Genomic DNA, 21296 nt, shown 5'->3' with positions numbered 1-21296 from the left:
TCAAAGAACCAAGTTTCTGGAATCCCCACTAATCTGGAATCCCCACTAATGCTGTTGCGTAAATGGTTGATGGCAGGGTCACACCCAGGGTACTGCAGAAGCACTGCCCATCACCTGCTCCCCATGGCACAGCAGTTCTGTATTCCACACACGTGGAATAGCTCTCACCTCAGCAAATGGTGTAGGTCCACACACTGAGCCTGTAAATGAACCCTTGAGTGCCTGTACTGGCACTCAGCCAAATGAATTCACCCAGCCTAACGTTATACAACTGTTTACATTCTTTATAAAAACATTTTATCTTCTTTAATGATACATTATCCACCAGTCTGTAACAATTTACGTGCTTCACTCCCAGCCCATTTCTAAAGCATCTGAAGTGAAGAGCCTAAGTGGAAAGCCCTACTTTCATTTACAATCTGAGCCACTGCTTCTAGTAATTGAAGTTCAGAGAAAATAAGGTCTTTTCTTGGTTTGTCTTACTTTAACAGGCTTCTCCAGCACGAACTCATAACACAGATGAGATCCTAGATGAATTTCATAAATAGATCCCCAAAATTGTGTCAGTGATGCTTCTCCACAGTTAGGACAAGCAATGCACAGATCTGCTGTTTCCAAATGCCACTGTCAATACAGAAGGTGATAGATAAATTCCTCTTTTTTTTTTTTTTTTTTTTCTTTTTTTTTTTTTTTCTTTTTCTTTTTCTTTTTTTTTTACCCTAGATTAGTCTGGTCATCCTAGGCTCTTGAGGAGAGCTCTCAGAGTGGTCTGTCAGCCATCCATGTTTCTAAGCCATGCATACCCCATTGGATGGGAGCAGACTGAGTGGCCTCCCAGGGTCACTGGCACCCCAGGGGCCTGCCTAGAGAGCCGAGCAGACCAGGGCTGGCACTGGATGAGGTGGCTGGGTCTGGGTGCCTGAGCATGGGGATGGCAGCGTGCTGATCCACCCCCTGCCCAGGGAGGTGTTGGGCAGCCCCTCACTGCCGCCCCACGCGCTGCGGCCTCGCCTTTGTGTGAGCTCCACCGTGTTTACTCTCCCACTTCCTTGTTCCACTCCAGTGCAAGGGCCATAAACCGCCCAGCTGGCACGGCTGAGCCTTGGTAGCAGGGGCAGGAGAAAGAGGAGGGAGGGGGATGGCGGTCATCCCCTGGTTCTGTGCTGGGAGGGCACCCCAGGTGCCGCCGTGGTGGTTGGGAGCACAGCCCTTCCCCTAGGACTGGTGCCACCATCCACGGTGGGTCTCTGATGTCCACTGGTCACCCTCATGCCCGTGTCCAGGGGCGCACCAGGAGGGAACAAGACCTATTTCCCCTTCTTCTCGGACTTCAGGGGCCGCAATGTGACGGCCCTGCGCATCGGCGAGTCATCCGCCCTGGCCTTCATCTTTCTGCTGTCGCTGGCGGGAAACATCTGGGGCATCTGCCTGCTGCTGAGGCGGCACCGCCGGCTCTGCGCCGCCAACTGCCTCGTCCTCAACCTCTTCTGCGCCGACCTGCTCTTCATCACCGCCATGCCCTTCATCGCCGTCGTGCGCTGGACCGAGTCCTGGGTGCTGGGCAACTTCGTCTGCCACCTGCTCTTCTATGTGGTGAGCCTGAGCGGCACCGTCATCATCCTCTCCCTGTCGGCCGTCAGCCTGGAGCGCGTCTTCTGCATCTCCCGGCTGCGCCACGCCGCCTTCCGCCGCCGCAAGGTGCTGGCCGCCGCCTTGCTCCTCATCTGGGGCTTCGCCGCCCTCGCCACCCTCCCGCTCTGCTGCTTCTTCACCGTGGTGCGGCTGCCCGCCCCCCCCGGCCAGGTGAGGGCGAGCGCCGGGCGCGCCCGCGGAGCCGGGCCGGGCCGGGCGGGCCGGGGGGCGCCGGGACCGACGGCGGCGGAGGCTCGTCCGCCTCTGCCACGGCGGGACAGCGGCCCGCGAGGAGATCGCCGGCAGGGCGGGCAGCGCTCTGTGTGCCGGGCAGTTGCGAGGCTGTGCCCGGAGCTCCTCCCGGCCGCCCCCCCGGCCCGCTCTCCCGGCGGACCGTCCCGTTAGGTGGGAAACGCGCATCGGCTGAGATTCTCTTTGCGTTCCTCAGTGCGGCTCAGAGACCTTTTCAGCTCACTTCCCCTAACCGAGGGATCAGCATCCTGGGAGACTTGCCCTGCACAGCCGCAGCCCCTCTGTACAAAATGGCCATGCACAGATTTTCCTGCCTAATATTCTGAAATGCATACAAAAATGCACCCCACATGACATTTGAATGAATTTTTTAAGTTTAGGGTCTGTAAGTTTCAATTTTAAAGTTGCCATTACAAATTGATAAGAAATTAATGGAACTATTCCAGTTGTGGACATATCTATTTGTGATTGTATGGGGGTTTAAAATCAACAAGTAATATATTACTTGACCACTTTGTCTAAGTAGAAAGTTTTCACAGTCTTGGCTTACCATTTTTTTTTTCCATAAGCATAGAGGGAGATAAGAACAATGCTGTACTGGAAATAATGGTACAATATTAATATATATATATTTTTTTTTTTTTTTTTTTTTTTTGTAAATAGGACATTCAGATTTGCACCCTGGATTGGCCCAGCACTGCAGGAGAAACAGTCTGGGATACAACCTTTGCAATTGTTTTCTTTCTGATACCAGGATTCATCATTGTCATCAGTTACTCAAAAATCTTACAGGTATGTTTTCCCTTTAAATTTTGTTGTAAAACAAAGGGCAGTAAACAGTAACACACTAGGCATCAGCATATTGTCACTGAATACTAATACATGTAAAGGGAACAAACATTTGTTCAATAAATTATAAGTATGTGATATGAAATGGAGCATTTCAACCTGCACATAACAGCGTATATACTTGAATTAAGAACATGCTTCAACAGCACATTACCAGCGGCCCAACACATGGTTTGTCTCCTTATGTATAGTGTTAAATACATTTCTTCATTTATATAATATTCATATTTAAAGACTGTCAATCTCCTAAATGCTGAAAGAGTCAAACATTTGAAATAACTAAGAACTGGATTTTGCTTTCATTGAGCCTAAACTCGTCATGAGGGATTTGTAAGAAAGCAGAAAAAGGCAGGACTAGGAAAAAAACCTATCTACTTTTTGATCTACTGGCTTTCTGCATGCGTCTTTAGTACACAGATCTCATTAGATTATGCTTAATCCCCCACAATTTCAAATATTGTAAACAAAACCTGTAAATTAAGCCATCTGCTTCTACTTTCTTTCTAAGTGGATGATGTTTAACATATACACTGCAATATAAACTAAGCCACCCAGCACCACAGAGTTATAATCTATAGTCTAGCAAACATTATATTAGCACCTAATTTCCTTTTAAACTATCCAAAATCAGAGTGAGAAAGATCTAGAAATCTTCAAACCAAGCATGTCAAACTAGCCACTTCAATGCCTAGATTTTAGCAACAACCCACAAGATTCTTGATTCCTTTATCGGGTAATTAAACTCATAATATGTATAAGAAAATTATAGGTTTTGGAAAGGAACTTCAACATACATAGATTATTGAGCAAGGGGTTAACTGATGAAATGATGAGCACCAAGGGGCTGTGGGTGCACACACCCTGGATGTAGGTGTAAAATGAACCTAGGATTTAGAATCTGGTCTCCACACATCCTTGTCTATTGATCAAACTGAAACTTGTAGTAAAAGTCATCAGCCTGTAGTTTCTGTACTGTCTGTTAGCTCACTATAACCTTGAGGTAAATGCTCACTATAACCTTGAGGTAAATGCATTAGGTGAACCTCTTCTAGTGAAGTAAAGCACTTGCAACCACATACATGCAGGCAAAGAGCGTAGAGTAACTCAGTGGAGAGTGAGTCCTTTGAAAGAACTGCATAACACTGCAGGCCAAGAAATGCCACAGAGGTCAGAGGCCAGGACAGGAATGCTGTTTGTTAGCTCCTGTCCTTGCAGACTCCAGATTACAGATAAATTTATACAACAAAATAGCACATAGGGAGCTAGAAGCCAAAAGTAGTGTTTGGAATTACAAGACTTGGTATTACAAGACTTCTCCGTGCTGCTCTGCTCCTGTTTCTTTTCTAACTTGCTAACAGAGATGCTAAAATACATTGCTATTTCCCCTGAAATGAGGAAGGCTTGAGGCCAATAGCAAGATATATTTGAATCTTCTCGCTCTCCAGGAAGCAAGCAGAACTGAACTGGAGAATGTCTCAATCCCTGAGTCATTCCCAAAAGCAGACTCACTCTCTCTTTGTGAGAAAGCTCCATTATGCCAGTGCACATGTATCATGATTCTCAGTATTGCTGGAAGCAGTGACAAATATTCATGTATTCATGTTACAACATTGATGATGATGATGATGAGGAGGATGATGAGGACTGACTACAGATACAAGACCTGAAATTTTTTAGCAAATATACACTACTACAAATGTGTACTTCGCAATTTACTCTGAAACTGAGTATTGTTCTTACATAACACTTCCCAGAACCCTGGCAAAAATCATAGATTAGATGCCATGATTTGTAATTTATTTGGTTTTCCATTGTTCTGACTCTCAGGCAAGATTTTGTCCGAGGCTAGAACTAGGGAAGATGTCTGTGTTCTGGAAGTTACACGCTTATATATATCTGACTTCTAAGTTCCTGTTTGTCCAGATGCCCAGGATAGGTACCCATACTGGGCAGACCAAAAAGAGATCCACAACATACCACTGACACCCCATTTCTCTTGAACATTTTCTTAAGAAGCAGTTGTGTCTTGTTTACCACAGTCCTGGTGACTCTTGCATTCTTAGTTCTAGGCTGTGCAGCTCCTGCAGGAAAGACAGAAAGTATTTATATGGGACAGATAAAAATGTATCTAATGAGGACAATCTGTAGCAATTTTGAACCGTGGAGACTGAGAAGTGCACACAACCCAGTTTTCCTACTTTTATATTAGAAGAGGATAGTAGTCCTTTGCATTTCATGAAACCTTCATTCTTACTAAGACGGGTTAGGTGTTCTCTAAGAACAACTCTTGGTTTGGACTCTTTGGAGGAGTTAACCTAGTTTCTGGATTCCAGATTGTACAGCAGAAGATCAACAAGCTGGAATAGTTTTACATGCTCAGGACATCAGAATTCTGTGCTCCTTTTAAATCAGAGAAGCAGTTAGTGATACTGTCCCCTTCTCAGCCTCAGAAGCTGCTAAGAAACCCACTTCTGGTTCATGGGTTTTTATTTATACAGCTACATTCTATTAAAATATTTAAAGATGTCTAGATTCTTAATGTGTATTTATCTCCATGGCAAATTCAGAAAACTGCTAACAGAATGACAAATTACTCTCTCTCTCTAAACATTTTCATCCTTACCTGTACCAGGAAGTTAAAATGTTGCTAGTATTAGTGTTGTCCTTCCTGAATTTCTGCTAAAGGGAAAAGGGAAAAGTGGTAGGTGAAGCCTTACATTTTGACTTTCCTATGTAGCTAAGGATTGATCAAAGGCTTTTGAAAACACCCTTTCCTTATGCATGCAGGGGATAAAGTGGCATCTCAGTTACTTACCACAAATCTTTGCTAGATATTTCAGTTTTAATTTATTTGCAACAGAGTACTGTACAGTACATTTAATTGTGCCATGCCAACTTCAGGGAACACAGGGATGTAGAGCAGAGGATTTCAAATTGGCTGCAGGCCCACTGGGTCCAATATTCTACCTAATGACAGATGATGCACACTTATGAATACTAGGTTTCCAAGCTACCCATAGTCTAGTTCATTACATAAGAGAATACTTTTACAAGACACGGACTTTTTTAGTGACAGTAAGGATCTGTAAGATTTCATAGAAAGCAATTGTGATTACTGTCAGAAAAGCTAAGTGTGACACGAAACAGTGCACAATGTCATTCACATTTAAAATAATTTATTGTAATAAATTCATGCTCCTCCTAATACCTACCTTATAATATTAGCATGGCCATAAGAGAATTGGATTGCCTTCCTTCTTGCACATCAACATGATTGTTAACTATGTTCCAGTTTGCATTTGTGAAAAAAATCAATGGGTTTCTTTAGATAGAACAAATGAGGTCATAATTTGAATTTAATGCGATGTCATGAGTAATCAAGACTATTTTATGCTGAAAAGCATTTGTGACTGATAGGGAGTCATGAAAAGAACAGCCACTTTGCCTGATATTGAGATGAATTCACAGCTGAGAGGAAAAAGAATTGCTAGTGAAGTGAGACCATTTGAAATGGAACCATGGACAAAAAGTACAAATGAATTCTGCAATGTGGTTTTTTGTTGTCACTTTTCAAAAGAAAACACCATGTACCAAGATTTATGTTTTCACTTGTAAAAATGTGTTTCAGTGAAAGTTGTTTTCTTCTCTTTTACTGCAGATTACAAAAGCATCAAGAAGAAGTTTAAATGCTGGTTTAGCCTACCCAGAACATCATCAGATTCATGTTTCCCAGCAAGATTACAAACTATTCCGAGCCCTTTTTCTGTTGATGACCTCTTTCTTCATTATGTGGACTCCAATAATAGTAATTATTTTTTTAATTTTAATTCAGAACTTCAAAAAAGATTTAAATATTTTGCCATCAGTTTTCTTCTGGATAGCATTATTCACTTTTGCCAACTCTGTTGTCAATCCAATTCTGTATAATGTTGCCCATTTCAGACGTAAATGTCAGGAAATTCTTCTCTGTTGTACAGGGAACCCTGAAAGGCATGGACCAGGTACAGAAACCACTGCACGAAGAAGTAACCATGAACAGCCACATTTGTCTTTCATTACCAGATAATTATTTAAAGTCTGAGCTGTGCCACACTTTGGATTTTGTCTATGTTATCCCAGGTCACACAGGTCATTATGTTATAGAATTACATGCCAAAGGAGGAGGAAAAAAAGCTAAATATGTATTTTTCATTCCTGCAGGTAAAATTCTCTTAATTGCTTTGCCTCAGTAAGATTGAACAATTTAATTTAAGGGATTGAATTCTCCTCTTACACTGAAATAAATAGAAATATGGCAGTGAACTTGGTGAATGTAAAATAGTTTAATTAAGTACTTTAAAGTTTCTAGTGAAAATGTTCATCCTCAGAAAGTATCTGCTTTTTTTTTAAAATCCAGTTTTTAAAGGGAACTTAATTAAACACTTCAATGACTGTCTACCTGAATGTAAGTTTGAGCAGACTAACTGAAACAAGATAATGAACATGTGTTATCATCAAGTAAATTATTTGGTTTGGTTTGGTTCCATCTCCAATTAAAGCTATGGACTTAATACATGTGAATTAACAAATAAAGAATAAATAAATAAATGGTAAATTGTCATGTGTAAAATAATTCTTTTAAAAAGATACATATTTTTTATGTCTTCACTAGTCATATAATAAAGTTAATTAGTGATATATAGGGTCACTGAAACTCCTTTCTCTTTTCTAAACGATTTCTAGTATTTTATAGGGAAAATAAAATGTTCTAGTTGAAAAGAAAATACATATACTTGGAGGTTTATGATAAATACTCTTTAGTCAGAAATTGAAACCACTAAAAAAAGCAAGATTAAATTCTTAATTATCACCAGTCATTAGTTCAAAAAAATGCACAAACAGGCTACTAATGAAACCAATGTGTACATATGTACAGATTTGCATACAATTTGCATCCCCTGTAATCCAAGTTTATTAAAATATTTCATTGGTTTATTAAAAAGGTGAGCTACACAGCTCAGATAAATATATTTAAAATCTAAATGGACCCATTTAAAGCAGGGAACACATGATCAATGTGTTAACTTTACATCCGTGGTGTTGTTACATGGTTTCTTTCCATAGGGCTGGATCTCCTTAAGAGCAAAATCCTGAAACACACAAAAAAACACAGTTGTGTTTGTCAAACACTCCCGACAAAATTTAATTACACAAACTTTCATCAAATTTAAAATGCATACATATCTAATTTCTTTAAAATGCTTGAGCCCAGCAGTCTGTTACTTGTAATAATAATGCCATTACCTTACTCTGCAGTTTATAATTCTATGGAATTTTCAACTCGGAAGAAAACAGGAATTCATCCAATCCATTACACCTCTCCTGAGAATTTTAATACTTTTGCAGAAAATGTACTGCACAGATCAATGATAGAGTATCTTTCACTGATACTGGATTTTAAAGAGTCTATACTTTAACAAGTAAAGTTATTTGCCTAAAAATAATTAATTTAGGAATGTCTTTCAACAAAGTCAGAATCTCCTGACTCCAAACACTTCTAATGGCAATAGCAAATTAGCAAAAGGCATATACCACTCCTTATTTCACAATTGCTGCTTCTAGCAAATGCTAACAGCAGATGCAGCTTTCAACTTTACTGACATGACACTGTATTTACAAGGACTCTTACTTAATATTGACACTGACATTACACAGCTTAAAGTTACTTGGCTATTACTCTAAGAGACTAAGTGTATTATAGCTTGAGCTATATTTGAGAAGGAGCTACCATCATAAATGCAGTGTAAGTTAGAACAAAAAACTTTCATTACCCAGGTTTCTCTTTTGCCTTGAACAGCCAGTACAGCAATTTCTTTTTTTTTTTTTTTATTAATCAAGTAAGTTTTGTATGTCTATTAGTTGAGCGGGCACACACACATGTACATACACACACAAACTCTTAATTAGCTTCAAGACTTAGGCAGAGTGGGCATAATTAGCAATAGATAGCAATCTATTCTTGCAGCTTTACTAACATCAGTCAGAATTTTATCACAGTAACGATGGGATGCAGGTCAGTGCAGACAATTGAAGTTGGTTTGTTTTGGTAATAATTCTGTAGCTCTTAATAGCAGAGTTAAAATCCACGTAGTAAAACTTCCAATCCATACATAAGGAATTAAGCAAATTTTGTAAGAATTTCTGATCTGAAGCTCCCAATATTTTTTTTCCCCCAGTTTACCTCACAATCATTCCCTCAGTTCCAAATGTGCTTGCTTTGCAGGAACTTTGGCTTGATGATACTGGAGAATTCAGAATCAACTAATAATAGGGTCCTGATCAATAAAGGGGAAAATGGAAATTGCTGGATTTAAGTTTAATTTATACTTTGGTGCTGGGCTTATAAACTCTGGCATAATCCTTAAGAAAAAGGTACCCAGGTTCCTGTTTTTCATTTGCAAACTATGAAACTCACACAGTCATGTCAGACACTGCATTCAACATCTAACATCTGAGTATAAATTAGGGTAGCTAACAAAGAACACTGTGACTTGGTAGATTAGGTATTTGATATCCATAACAAACAAGAAGAATGATCAACTTTTAAATGATCTTAGATTTGATAGAATAGCTTTAAACATCTGATTATTTTGCTTTCTCATTTTCAGAAATTTTTACTCTTGATGGATTTTACTTTAAAAGCATGGAATGCAGGATTCAAAACAGAAAAGTATCATAAATTTATATAATAACATTGTTTCTTTTCTATCCTACCACTTATGCACACATACAAATCATTCACAAAAGTTGATTCCATTTGCATTTATGACGTCTCTTATTCTTGACTGTTCTAAGTTTCAATTGACTTATGCTGTCGCCAAATTCTCATTCAAGATAATTTCTTTTTTCATTGTTGTCAGGCACTTCTCCCAGGTCACTGATCAGTACCGTAAACACCACCTACTGCAGCAGAATAGGTGGCACCCTGTTCTTCAAGGCACCCTGTTATCAGCACACTACTTTACAACATGGCAATGTATTACTCTGTGTTTATGGATCAGATAAACAGATAATAGAGCCACAACAGCTGACTTTGCTCATCTGTTCTGACTTTCTTTATAAGACACAAAAGTTCCTTCAGTCCATCCCAGTTTGTTCTAGCATGTCATTGACAAAAGCTTTTAATCTTGATTCACGGATTTCAGTGATGAAGAACATACAACAGCTCTTGGTAAACTGTTCCAAAGGTTAATAACCTTTGGAGTTAAACAAATGGCTGTTTATTTCTGCTCTGAATGTGTCCAGTTTAAAGTTCCATCCATTTAAATTTATTATTCCTGTGTTTGCAAGTTCTTTCTATCCAATTCCTATTGCTTGTGTAGACAAGGACAGACTTTGCTCAGGTCAGCCTTTAACCTCTTTCTGATAGGAAAAGATGAAGATCTTTAAAGCACTCACTAGAGGACACATTTTACAAACTTTCAATCATTTTCTCTGCTTTTCTTCTAAACTTCTAATTCATCTTTTTCCAATTATGCTTGTCACCAAATGTGACATAGCAATTAGATTTATGCCAAGCACAACAATCTCATGTTCGTCTTGGTTTACACATCCAAGAATCGTATTAATTCTTCTTCTCACATCATGGGGAGATCCCATTCAGCTGATTCACTAGTCAAGTCTTTCATAAATAGCATGTCTTCCAGGAAGTGAGGGGTGGGGAGGGAGTAGGGAGAGGTACTACTATTTTATTTGTTCTAAATATTTTGACTTTTCTCCTTCACACTTTACAGTTCCCAACTCTGCGTGTAATTCTTATCTTAAGAAACATTATGGTTTCTTCTAGATTATTACCATTTGGCCATTTGTAATACAGTTGAGCATAAGTGAGCTAATTCCCTGTGTTGTAAGCTCAGCCTGACTAAATGACTCAAGATAGTGTCATGCTTCCAGTATGAGGGCTATGTCCCTCTTCCACAGCTCTTTGTGAAACAGTTAGCATGAGGACTTGTGAGAAAGGGTCTTCTATAAGGTATCCTTTCCAAGACTTCTATTTTCCTTAAAAGCCTTTCTGAAGAATTTCTCAAAAAAGTATTTCAACAAAGGCAAAGAGATCTGGTAAAAGCTGCCCAATTACTTTTTACCATAGCCATGAAATTTATGCTTACTATGTTTACTCACACTACATTGATTTAATTGTTTTACAACTTCCTCTAATTACGTTTTCAGCTGACCTGATATGCTGTATGAAAAACTATGTACCTCAGCTCTCCTTCAGATAAGGGAAGTAAAAGTTGGAAATAACTTACTACAAGCTCCAGTTTTCAAAAGATAATGTTACAGCCACTAAGTAAAAGACTATGCATTTGATATCTAATGAGCAAAAGAATCCCAGTACTTTAGTCATTAAACCCTGAAATAAAATTATTCAGAAAAAAGTTCTCACCATTATGAGTGATAACTCTGTATTTTCTGTCCAAACAGAGCTCTATCTGCCTTTGTCTGACAATTTTCAGTGCATCTGGAGGCAGTCCCTTGGGGTCCCGGGAGAACACAAAGGAGTAGCTATCAGCACAAGTGCCATCTGCATTTAGCTGGCGGCAGGAGTAATGAAGAGCATATGTATCATAATCTGTGTCCACTACCCAGTGATCATCATCTGGAAGAAACCACAGCAGAGAAGAAAAAGTTTTAGAGACACCAGTGAAATTTAGCAAATCAGAAAGGATTGTTGCCACAACTCTGTAAAGATAATACTAAAATGAAAATCGGTACAAGTTATAGCAGATTAGCTTTTCATTTATTCCCGTGTCCAGTATTTAATTCCATGTTTATTTTTTAAAAGAAAATAAAGATGGACATGCTAGGCCTGTTCAAGGTGAATCAAACCCATATATATTTTCCTACCAGGGATGTTACTTAGACTGCATTTTTAAGGAAAAATATAATCATGCAGTTTGCTTGTGTATTAGAAGTATTTGCTACAAATTCTGCCATAAACCCTCTTCCTAAAACACAGTTACAACTTTGGAGAATTGTAAACTATTTAGTTTTGTAACCTGACAAAAACCTGGTCATGCAGACACTCTGTTCTAACAGAAGTAAGGCTGTTTCAGTGTTTGCAGTAAAACCTGACATAGCTGCACCTTCCTCTCCTGGAGCAAAAAAATTCTCCCTTGCAGTACATCTGCACTGATGAAGGCAACACGCTGTTGTCTTCCCCTTCTCTCCTGTGGGGGGACACCAGACTTTTTAGAAGGGCAGAGTTTGGGGTCAGACAGCAATCTGAAGAACCCAGGACTCAGCAGCATATTGTGAGAACTGTTTAAGACAAAATGGCATCCAAAACATGCTTTGTAACTTGTCTTTGGATGGAATGGAGCTCCTAAAAGTTCCAAATTCTATCTCCTTCTCTTGGAAACAATCCAAGGAAATGTCTTGAGCTACAGAGTGTCTGAATCTCCACTTGACTCAAGGAACTGATTTTGCATAGGGTGTGAGAGATAGCATAAAAATACAAATATATCAATATATACGTATGATCATATTTGTCTCTTTGCAGACACAAGACCAAACAAAATAACATTTTATAAATCCTCTCCCCCTACTTGGCCAACTCTGACATCAGGCTTCGGAGAGAACACTAGCATCAGGTAAATGACTTCTGAACTAAAGTCTTAAAATACTTCATCTGCCTTTCATTTCTTTCCAAACAGTGGCCTTCAGTTATATTGTTGGGTAACAAACAAAAGAAATACAAAGATATACAAAGGCCAGGTCTTTACTTGTTTAAAGAAAGCCAACCAGCTGTTCCATATAAAAAGTAGTGATTACCTTGTTCATATTAAGCTTTGCAGTATGATAGCTATTAGGTCTTTTAAGTGTGTTTAAGAAATTCAACAGTGCTTTATCCTTCCCCAGCATGGACATAAAACATAACTAGTCTTCCAAGTAGTTCTGCATCTTCTATAGTTAAGTACTCACTTCCTTTCTGCAGAAAAGAGGCGACACCCCAGTACTTCATCTTGAACTTGGCAGGATCCTCTGTGTCAGTGAAAGAGCCGATCATGTCAGCACAGACATCCCAGTTACTGTAGCCAAAGAAAATATCACATTCCAATGAAAGAGCACAAGTTCAGTGTGACTAGCACAGGGATAGCAGGTAGGATTGGAGCAGTAGCTTAGTGAAATGGAACAAGAGGAGAATGGCAAACAGCTTACTTGAAGAGTCTGACTCTGCCCTTTGCAGTGGCAGTCATTTGTCCATTCTCATCTACGGTGAACTGGGCTACCACATTGTCCTGCAGAAACAGCCCCTCAGGATCTTTTTTCGCCATAGCATACCAGGTGCCACTGTACTACAAGAAAATAAGAAAATAAGAAAGGCTGCAGTTAGACCTAGAACAATGGAAACATTACAACCAGACAGTACAGAATAGAGGAGGTGACAGAAGGAAGAGCATGCAGATCTTTGACACCATCATAAATCCATCAATACATCCTAGTGCAGTCATAATTTGTGGAAATACTGATCTATTTTTTTTTTTTTTTTGTAATCTTACCTATATCTGCAGCTGTCCAGTATAAGGATACAAAATTTAGTGGGAAAAGGAATAACAACTGGCAGATTTTGCCAGATCAATGTACACTTTTTCCTTGCAACAGTGTCTGAAAACACCAGAGTATTTATTTTTCATAGAAACAACCAAGTCAGTACACTCCTTCTGCTTATACCCTACAGTTTGAGACCAGTCTGTTAAAACTCAGTTTCTGCAGTATTCCTTTAGCAGGTGCATCAGGATCTGTGAAGGCGTGGACATCACACATTTCAGCTGTTTCTCAGTATCACAGTCTGTGACTTTGAAATGCAACCACACCGGTGCTACTGAATGCCAAATATTGTAGCCTGGAAGGAGCTATGGAAGACATCACAGATCCAGGAGAGTAAAGAAGATTTACCCTGGTCTTGTCGAAGTTCTCCTTGACTTTGAAGCTGCTTACTCGGCAGTCCCGCTCTGCAGTGCTGCTGCCCATCAAGGCCAGTGACAGCAGCAGCAGCCAGGGCAGAGCTCTCTCTGTGTGGGCCATCCTGTTCCTGCAGCAAACAGAGAATAGCATCAGAAACAGGCTCTGCATGATAGGTCACCAGGGTGTCATGCAGCTTTCCCTGATGCATGTGCAGGCAAAGCCCCAGGTTGTCCCCAGCCCACAACAGCAAGGTCCCTTACAGAGAGTGCCAGTCCCTGGAGCCTCTTGAGAGCCCAGGTGTTGATGGTGGTGGCAGTGCCCAGACAGGGAATGCTTTATGTACTCCTGGGGCTTTCGCAACCTGTTAGCCACAGGGCCAGCATTGGAGAGGGCAGCGGGAGGCGGGTTGGTGGATGCTGCAGGCTGGGGCCCCTTCATAACAGCCCTTGCGTAACACCCATGGGCTCAGGTGGTCTTTGACCCTGATCTGCAGCCAAGCAGGCGCTAGGAACAAATGCCTCTCTTTGCTTTTCCCAACCTGAAAGCAGAGCTCACACCTGGGGGAAGGGGTGTGCACATGTGTGGGGAGAACAAATGGAATGAGAGGCATCCCACATTTGCAATGGGGAGAGTGAATTGCCTCCACCTCCTCTGTGATTTTACCCACTGCAGTCCAAAATCCATCTTACCCAATATACTTGACACAGTTACAGGGTGCAGACTTGTTTCCTCCACCTCCTCCACAAAGTCCTTTCCTCTTTCACCCTGATAAACAGGGGCAAACATAATACTTGCAAGTTTCTGTTCATGTTTCTGAAAGCCTGGTCATGCCAGAATCTCTTCAGGTCCTCATGACTGGCTCCCTCTTGCTTCCAAAAGGCTCTCTTGGACTAATCATCTCCTGAGCAGGAGGAACAGGGGCCCTGCAGATCCTCAGGATGGTGAAAGAGGTCTTTTATGTGGTAGCAGAACTTAAGTGTGGCCTGCAAATATCCAAGTGCATGTACACACCACATCTGGCCATTTTGACATCTGATTAATTTTAAATCAGATATCCCATAATTTCTGTTCTGTTTTTGGCAAACTGTTTTCAGTTATATAAACAATTATTTTCTCCTGTCCAGGCAAGTTTTGCTGCCTCTCAGTCAATATTTGTTCTCTAGTTTCAACATCTTTAGGAAGCATTAGAGAAAACCTGTTAATTATTTTCTAGGCATGTAACTAGAGCAGGATAGGAATGATTGTTACCAAGAGAACTAATTCACCTACTTTTTTCACCCCCCATTTTTTAAAGAATAAAGGCAGAAGCCTGTTATTTGAAAGGCTGGTATTCATTACTTAAAAATCAAGATGTAATTTAAATATGGAGATACCAGTGTAGTATAAAAAATACCTCAATAGTAGCCGATGTACAGCTTTAACCAATTTATTCAGCATGGTCTTTCCCAGAAGTTTACTTAATATTCCTTTCATACATTCATAAAAATATTGTACTTCTTACTGTTGCTGTCATTTACAATCTCTTCTCATATATAATGCAAACAATCTGATTGATTTATCTTCCTTTTCTGCTTTATGTTGGAGGCTTTTTGCACAGTGAATATGTTTTTTTCACTTTCTTAAACATCTATTGCTAAGGGCTGTTCCATGTCTGCCTTTGATTTCCTGGATAACATCAGCCACAAAAAAATTCCACTATATTTAATATTAAGCTTCTATTCATAGTAAAGAACATATTTAACACACGGAATTGGAAGGGTGTATGTATGTTAGTTATCCTGAAACTTACAGTGGTAGCTTTGCAATAAGTCAACATTTCCATTTTTAAGCTGAGATTTTCAAATTTGCTAATTCCTACAAAGACCAAAGAGAAAAAGTAAACTCTATTCTTCTGGCAACTTTCAGAATCTTGCTCTAGTCTGGCAATGGTGATACTAGTGATCCATATACATTTTTATAAAACCTTTACCAAACACTCACTGGTCTTAATATATAAATTCATCATATGAACAAGACTAAAATCCACATGGATTTTCTTTGCTCAGTGTCTCACATGACTGATAGCAATAAGATGGATTATACTTTAATTAATAAGTTTTGAATAAATTTAATACCAAATAAAATAATTATTTCTTTTTTCTCTGCCAATTTGTGAAATATTATAATTTCTCCTAAGTTTGTCCTGTTCAAACTGCGTACTGCTTTATATTACCAGAGAGGTTCTTGCCAGATCAAATCTATTCCTTTAAATTTTTTCAACAGCATAAATGTCTATTAAGTTTTCATAGGAGTACACAGTCTCTCATCCACATATGTCAAAACCTGCTGAGATTTGACCACCTCTGAAAATCTAGGTCAGTGTTCTTGTTAAACATACTGCTGTTGTCAGAAGATTTACAGACAAGAAATGAAACTAGGTGTCAATAAAACAAAAATTTACTTCTGTTAATAAGTTTTAATAAGATCAGTTCTAAATGTGTGCAAGAGATACTACAGTCTCCTAAATTAATCTGATCTAATAAATCTGAATCAGAAACATGTAATTTTGTATAAGCAATGGCACAGCACTTCTTTAATTGTGTACCTCTACTGATCTCTGCAATATTTGGCAACTTGTATCTGGTGGAGGTGCCTGACACATTTAATAATTATAACTTCCATTCATTCAGGTCCTCAAGTTTGGGATCTCTACAAACTCTAGACAATGCCCAAGGAAAATCTTTTGATGTGTTATCATTGGGAATTTAAGGCCGTGCAGCTCCAGTGAAATCACACACACACAGAATTTCCCAGTCAGATTTCGATAAGTGCAGAAGAGAAGCTGTGCAAGTCAGAATGACATGGAGGTTGCACAGGGAGTTGGGCTCTCTGCCTCCTCTGCTTTAGCTCGACCTCCAATACTGCCTACCTAAGACAGAGCTTACATTGATGAATCCTTTCAGGGTTACAGATGAACCTCTTGGTTCAGTGGGACAGGGTTTTTAGGCAAAAAGGCTGCTCTGCTGTTGGTTAAGTCTAGATCAGGGTGTGCTGGGGGAGGAATGGAAGGTTTCTGGCAGACGAGCATCGCTATTGCAATTCAAGGGTGAATTCCTCCTCAGTCCTAAGAGATGCCAGCAGAACAGTGTAAACCTATAAACAGTGTAAACTTTGGCTCAGTTAAACATCATTTGGATTGATTGAGCTCTGAGTTTGCTTGAGAAATGATGTCACCAAGTGATCCTCATGCAAACCTAGATATTCACCTCACAGATTTATACTTCTCATACAAACGGAAAGGAACATGAGCCAGGATTTTGAATCTGAGAGAACTATGCATAGATCAAGTCACTGATATCCAAGAATTTCTAGATTTTGGGAAAGCTCAGACAATTATATTTAGGAGAATTATTAAAATTTGACAATGATTTAAATATTGATACGTTTCATACATGATTTCTGATACATGAAGCTGGCAACATATTATGAATATTACAGATTTTTTTCTTTTAAATCACTATGTATTTTTTTAAACTATATTTAATGAAAGGGAAAGAAGTTCTTCTACCTTTGCATTTTGCCAAGAGGACAGAAAAGGGGCTAATTCCTGGCAGTGATTCTGTGACTGAATTATTTTCTACATTAATAGCATGTAAAATTCTGCAATATTCTCAAATCGGTATAGCAAGGAAAAAACATGGAAGGAAATTGCTGGAAAAAAATTTTCATTGTAGGAATTATTTTATCTTTATTTATGACTTTAAAAAAAAAGGAAGAAACTAGTCAAATTACTATTTAACCATTTTTAATGTTGCAACTTTAAAGCTCTACATATTAAAATAACTAAAATATAATTTTTTTTTCGTAAGAATTAGTCGAGCTCTTAGGAGAATGTTGACTCAAAAACTGGTATTAGAAAATGGATCATCCATTTCTGCCAGTCTACACATATATTGAAAGACTTTTTGCTATGTTCTCTTGATTTTTTATTTATAGAATGCCATTCATAAACATGGGTATCCATTAATGTCTCAGAGGCAGATTTGCAGACAAATGAATGACCACTGTATGCACAGAGCAGGGGATGCAAGTGTAGCCTCTCCTGTGAAACCAGACTCATATCAGTAACATATGGCATGAGCTGGGCCAAGGAGCTCGGTGTACTTTGTAAAGGACAACAGTGTCACCATCACATCTGCTCCTCTTGGTGGCAGTCTGAGTACAGAGGTCAAGGACAGAACAGAATAGAAGAGATTGCCCTTTGCTTCATGCCAGCCTGTGTACTACCTGTTTTTGTAATTTAATGACGTGACATTTTGTTTAGGGAGTAAATTTACACGGAACTCTTTACAAACAGTATTTACTAACTGAACTAGTTTAAAGTGGTACCTCCATTTTCTTTAGCAAGTCTTTTTGAGGACTGGGATTCTGAATTGAAATTTTTCTGGGCATATTAGTAAAATGGAAACAATTTGAAACAACGATCTGAAGTTCACCAACAGGCTGGTCAGCCAGGTGAGAAGATCTCTAAATTATAAATGATGGAAGACACAGACCTGATGTACTGAGTCCAGCAATAAACCACAAAGATCACAAAGCAATAGGATAATCTGACAAAAAACAGAGGCTGAGAGAGCTGAGATTCTTCAGCCCAAAAAGGTTTGAGGGGATCTTAACAACATACATACCTGACAGGAGGGCATGAAGAAGACAGTCAGACCCTTCTCAGCAGGGCTGAACATCATTCTCAATAGTTAAAACTTGTCAAGTAACCTAAGATCTCAGGGACTAAATGCGAGAATGGCTGATATTAAAAGGCTATTGCCTTTTGCCTTAGTCTGTATACTAAAATTCATACCAAGCTATGAAGAAATCCTTCCTTTTGTCAAAGCTGCAGTGCATCTGGCACCCCTTCACACTAGACCGGCCACTTACTTCAAGAAATCTCCCCCAGAGTCTATAATCTCTGTTGATTACTAATTTCATGATCTCCCAGAGCTAATAATTGGTAGTTTTATGAGAACATAAACATTTGCAGCTCCGCGGAAAAAGCAATTAACTTACTATTTTCAGTGTTTATGTTTTTAAGAATATTTTTGTAAGAAAATGAATAGGGAATTATTTTAAAAGAAACATTAAATTAAGGATGTTTATGAGGGTTCCCAGAAGATACCAAATCAGTAATACCAAAATATTTTAGTGCCAAAACCTGGCTATGTTAGGGTCACACAGAACTTGTTGTAAAAACCTACAGAATCCATTCTCATAACCTATCCATTTAGCAAAAAAACCCAAACAACTCTGAATATTAATTTATTGGATCATACATATGAATCTCCAATGTCCAGACAATGACCGAGATATTAACTACATCAAAAGTCATGCAATAGAAGTAAGCAGGTTTGATCTGTGTTTTTTCAGAAAATCTTAACTGAATAAACCACATTAACCGCTATAGGATGGGCAGAGACATTCAGATACAAACACTGAGCTGAACTGGGAAACCTTATAAATGCCTTTGACATTTACGTGCTGCTTGAATCTATTTAAATAACCATGTCTGTCACTTATCCTTCTTAGGAGTTTCCATGTATCACAAGGGCTCAGGAATGGTCTACTACTAAGAACTACTCCATAAATAGTTCAATTTCTGTAGGTACCATGAACGTCAAAGGCAAATGACATCATATGTATTAAAATCACAAAGCACACATAGTTCTGAGGGTCTCTGAAATGAAATTAGGTTTAAAGACAAATGTGAATTAGCTTTAATAAGGATAAAATGTTCAATACTGTGGAAAAAAAAAGGAGAGTAAAAGAGAACAGAAAATAAATGTAATATTCGAGCAGAGAAAATTTAAAATTCATTACAACATTTCAAAAATAACTTCTGTTGGTTTCTGATGTTTCTTTCCATTTCATTTCACACTTGACAGTACAAGACTGCAATTTTAAGATTGCACTCTGATCTAAATTAAGGAAAGTAAAATAAGAATTTCCTTATGACATGAGAATGATTATGGGACAGCCCAGTTATATCTGAAATATTTTATTATAAAGAAAATTTATCACCTTACAGTAGTACCTAATTTAAAAATTATCTTTATTTGTTATCTTGAAGTACAAAGAGTGTAGTTCATCCTTTGTAAAAAGAGATGAGCATGAGGGAGATTTAGTGAAACCATGATAAGCATTTTAGGTGGTCTTTCACATAGAAAAAAAATGACAATAAAATTATAGTAAATTTGTTAGTTTACAATAAGATAAACCCCCAACCTCCCAGGCCCGAGAAAAATGGTGTCACTTGGTCTGTTTGCCCATATTCATTTATTCTCCCTCCAGAGAGTGACATGCCACTCTATTTCTCTGAATTAATGAGATCACAATATAAAGAATTGTTGTTTAAACTGTTTTATCACGTGTGATAAAGATGAATGTGTAAGTCTTACATAGAAGTTAATTTTTTAGAATGTTTTAGCTGGGCATGAGACAGATCCTCTATAGGCACCTTCTACTTCAAAGAAACTACTATGTGGAATGTTCCAAAGTCAGTAAAAAAATATGACTAAACACATAATGCAAAAAAATGTTACTGTTCCTTCACTGAGGCTCTTCAACATCCTCTTCTTTTAAAGCAAAGAATGAAAAGTAATGAGCTAGAAATTAGGATGATGAGAAGCAATAATTTAACTCTATATAGTTACATATAAAATACTTTTCAAGTCTCTACTGCTTTTATATGTATTGATCAAATATTGAAACTACTAATATTCAATGTGAGTAAGAATAAATGTGCCTTTCTTCTGCTGTTTTCATGCAAGCAGAGTGTTCTCAATGGCGAGAACACTCTGCTGTGTTGCCACAAGTTCCTATCACTGGGTCACCTGTCAAGAAGATGCTGCAAACTCACACACCCACCAGGGAGGGGCCTGTCCCCCAGGCTGCTGGGGCAGCAACCCAGTCACGGAAAAGGAGCCAAGCCAAATTGTGTTTGTAATGTGCTGATTTTCATATACCTTTTAAAATCTGTAGAGCATCTGAAGTCTGGCAAAAAATTACTGCCATACATAATTTTTCTTATCATGGTCAGAGGGAAAAGTAATGTTAGGTGTCATTGACCTGTTCCTTGTGCTTGAGAGTATCTATGTCAGTTGCCCATGTTGATTCTTTGAGATCTGTTGATAAAAACTAATGCTGGCACACTGTGGCTTCTGACAGACAGGTGATGTACTTTGGCAATACTCTTTTCAAATTAAGAATGACCAAAGGGTGTACGTTTTATTTTCTTACACCAAGAATCTCTCATTGCTTTTGATCTATGCGGATGCCATAAACAGAAGTAAGATTAATTATATTGCAGTCTTCCTATTGTGCTGGAATTTAGATCTGTTTCAATGAACACAGATCATAGTTGGCACATAAATTCAGCCTTCTCACTCATGTGGCTTTGGAATATTTGCTCCTCAAATTCAACACATTTTCCACCATTTCATTTCCATTCATGTATGTAATGTTGAATTTCTAATGGCAGGAAACTTTAAACATTATAACCATATATCTGTATCTATAGATATGTGGTTATCTATGGTATATCTGTGACCAGACTCAAGATTTCCTCTTTGCCTAATGTTTGTCAG

The 21296-nt window shown here is 38.8% G+C and overlaps 2 protein-coding genes across 2 annotated transcripts; one reads left to right on the top strand and one right to left on the bottom strand.

Moving 5' to 3' along the window:
• The first annotated feature begins 730 nt into the window (after positions 1–730).
• On the top strand, positions 731–7327 carry FFAR4 (free fatty acid receptor 4). The gene is made up of 3 exons (XM_030276103.4): positions 731–1803; positions 2548–2676; positions 6392–7327. The coding sequence occupies exons 1-3, from the start codon at positions 1270–1272 to the stop codon at positions 6797–6799; spliced, it is 1071 nt and encodes a 356-aa protein (XP_030131963.2). The 5' UTR covers positions 731–1269; the 3' UTR covers positions 6800–7327.
• Positions 7328–7512: 185 nt separating this feature from the next.
• On the bottom strand, positions 7513–14088 carry RBP4 (retinol binding protein 4). The gene is made up of 6 exons (XM_002190241.6): positions 13941–14088; positions 13672–13807; positions 12934–13070; positions 12697–12803; positions 11159–11371; positions 7513–7862 (listed from the first exon to the last, which is right to left on the bottom strand). The coding sequence occupies exons 2-6, from the start codon at positions 13798–13800 to the stop codon at positions 7849–7851; spliced, it is 600 nt and encodes a 199-aa protein (XP_002190277.4). The 5' UTR covers positions 13801–13807; positions 13941–14088; the 3' UTR covers positions 7513–7848.
• Between the last annotated feature and the right edge of the window lie 7208 nt (positions 14089–21296).

This window comes from Taeniopygia guttata, chromosome 6, assembly GCF_048771995.1.
Source record: "Taeniopygia guttata chromosome 6, bTaeGut7.mat, whole genome shotgun sequence".
Classification (NCBI taxonomy): domain Eukaryota; kingdom Metazoa; phylum Chordata; class Aves; order Passeriformes; family Estrildidae; genus Taeniopygia; species Taeniopygia guttata.
Note: the sequence above shows the minus strand (reverse complement) of the source record. Positions and strands in the feature narration are given on the sequence as shown.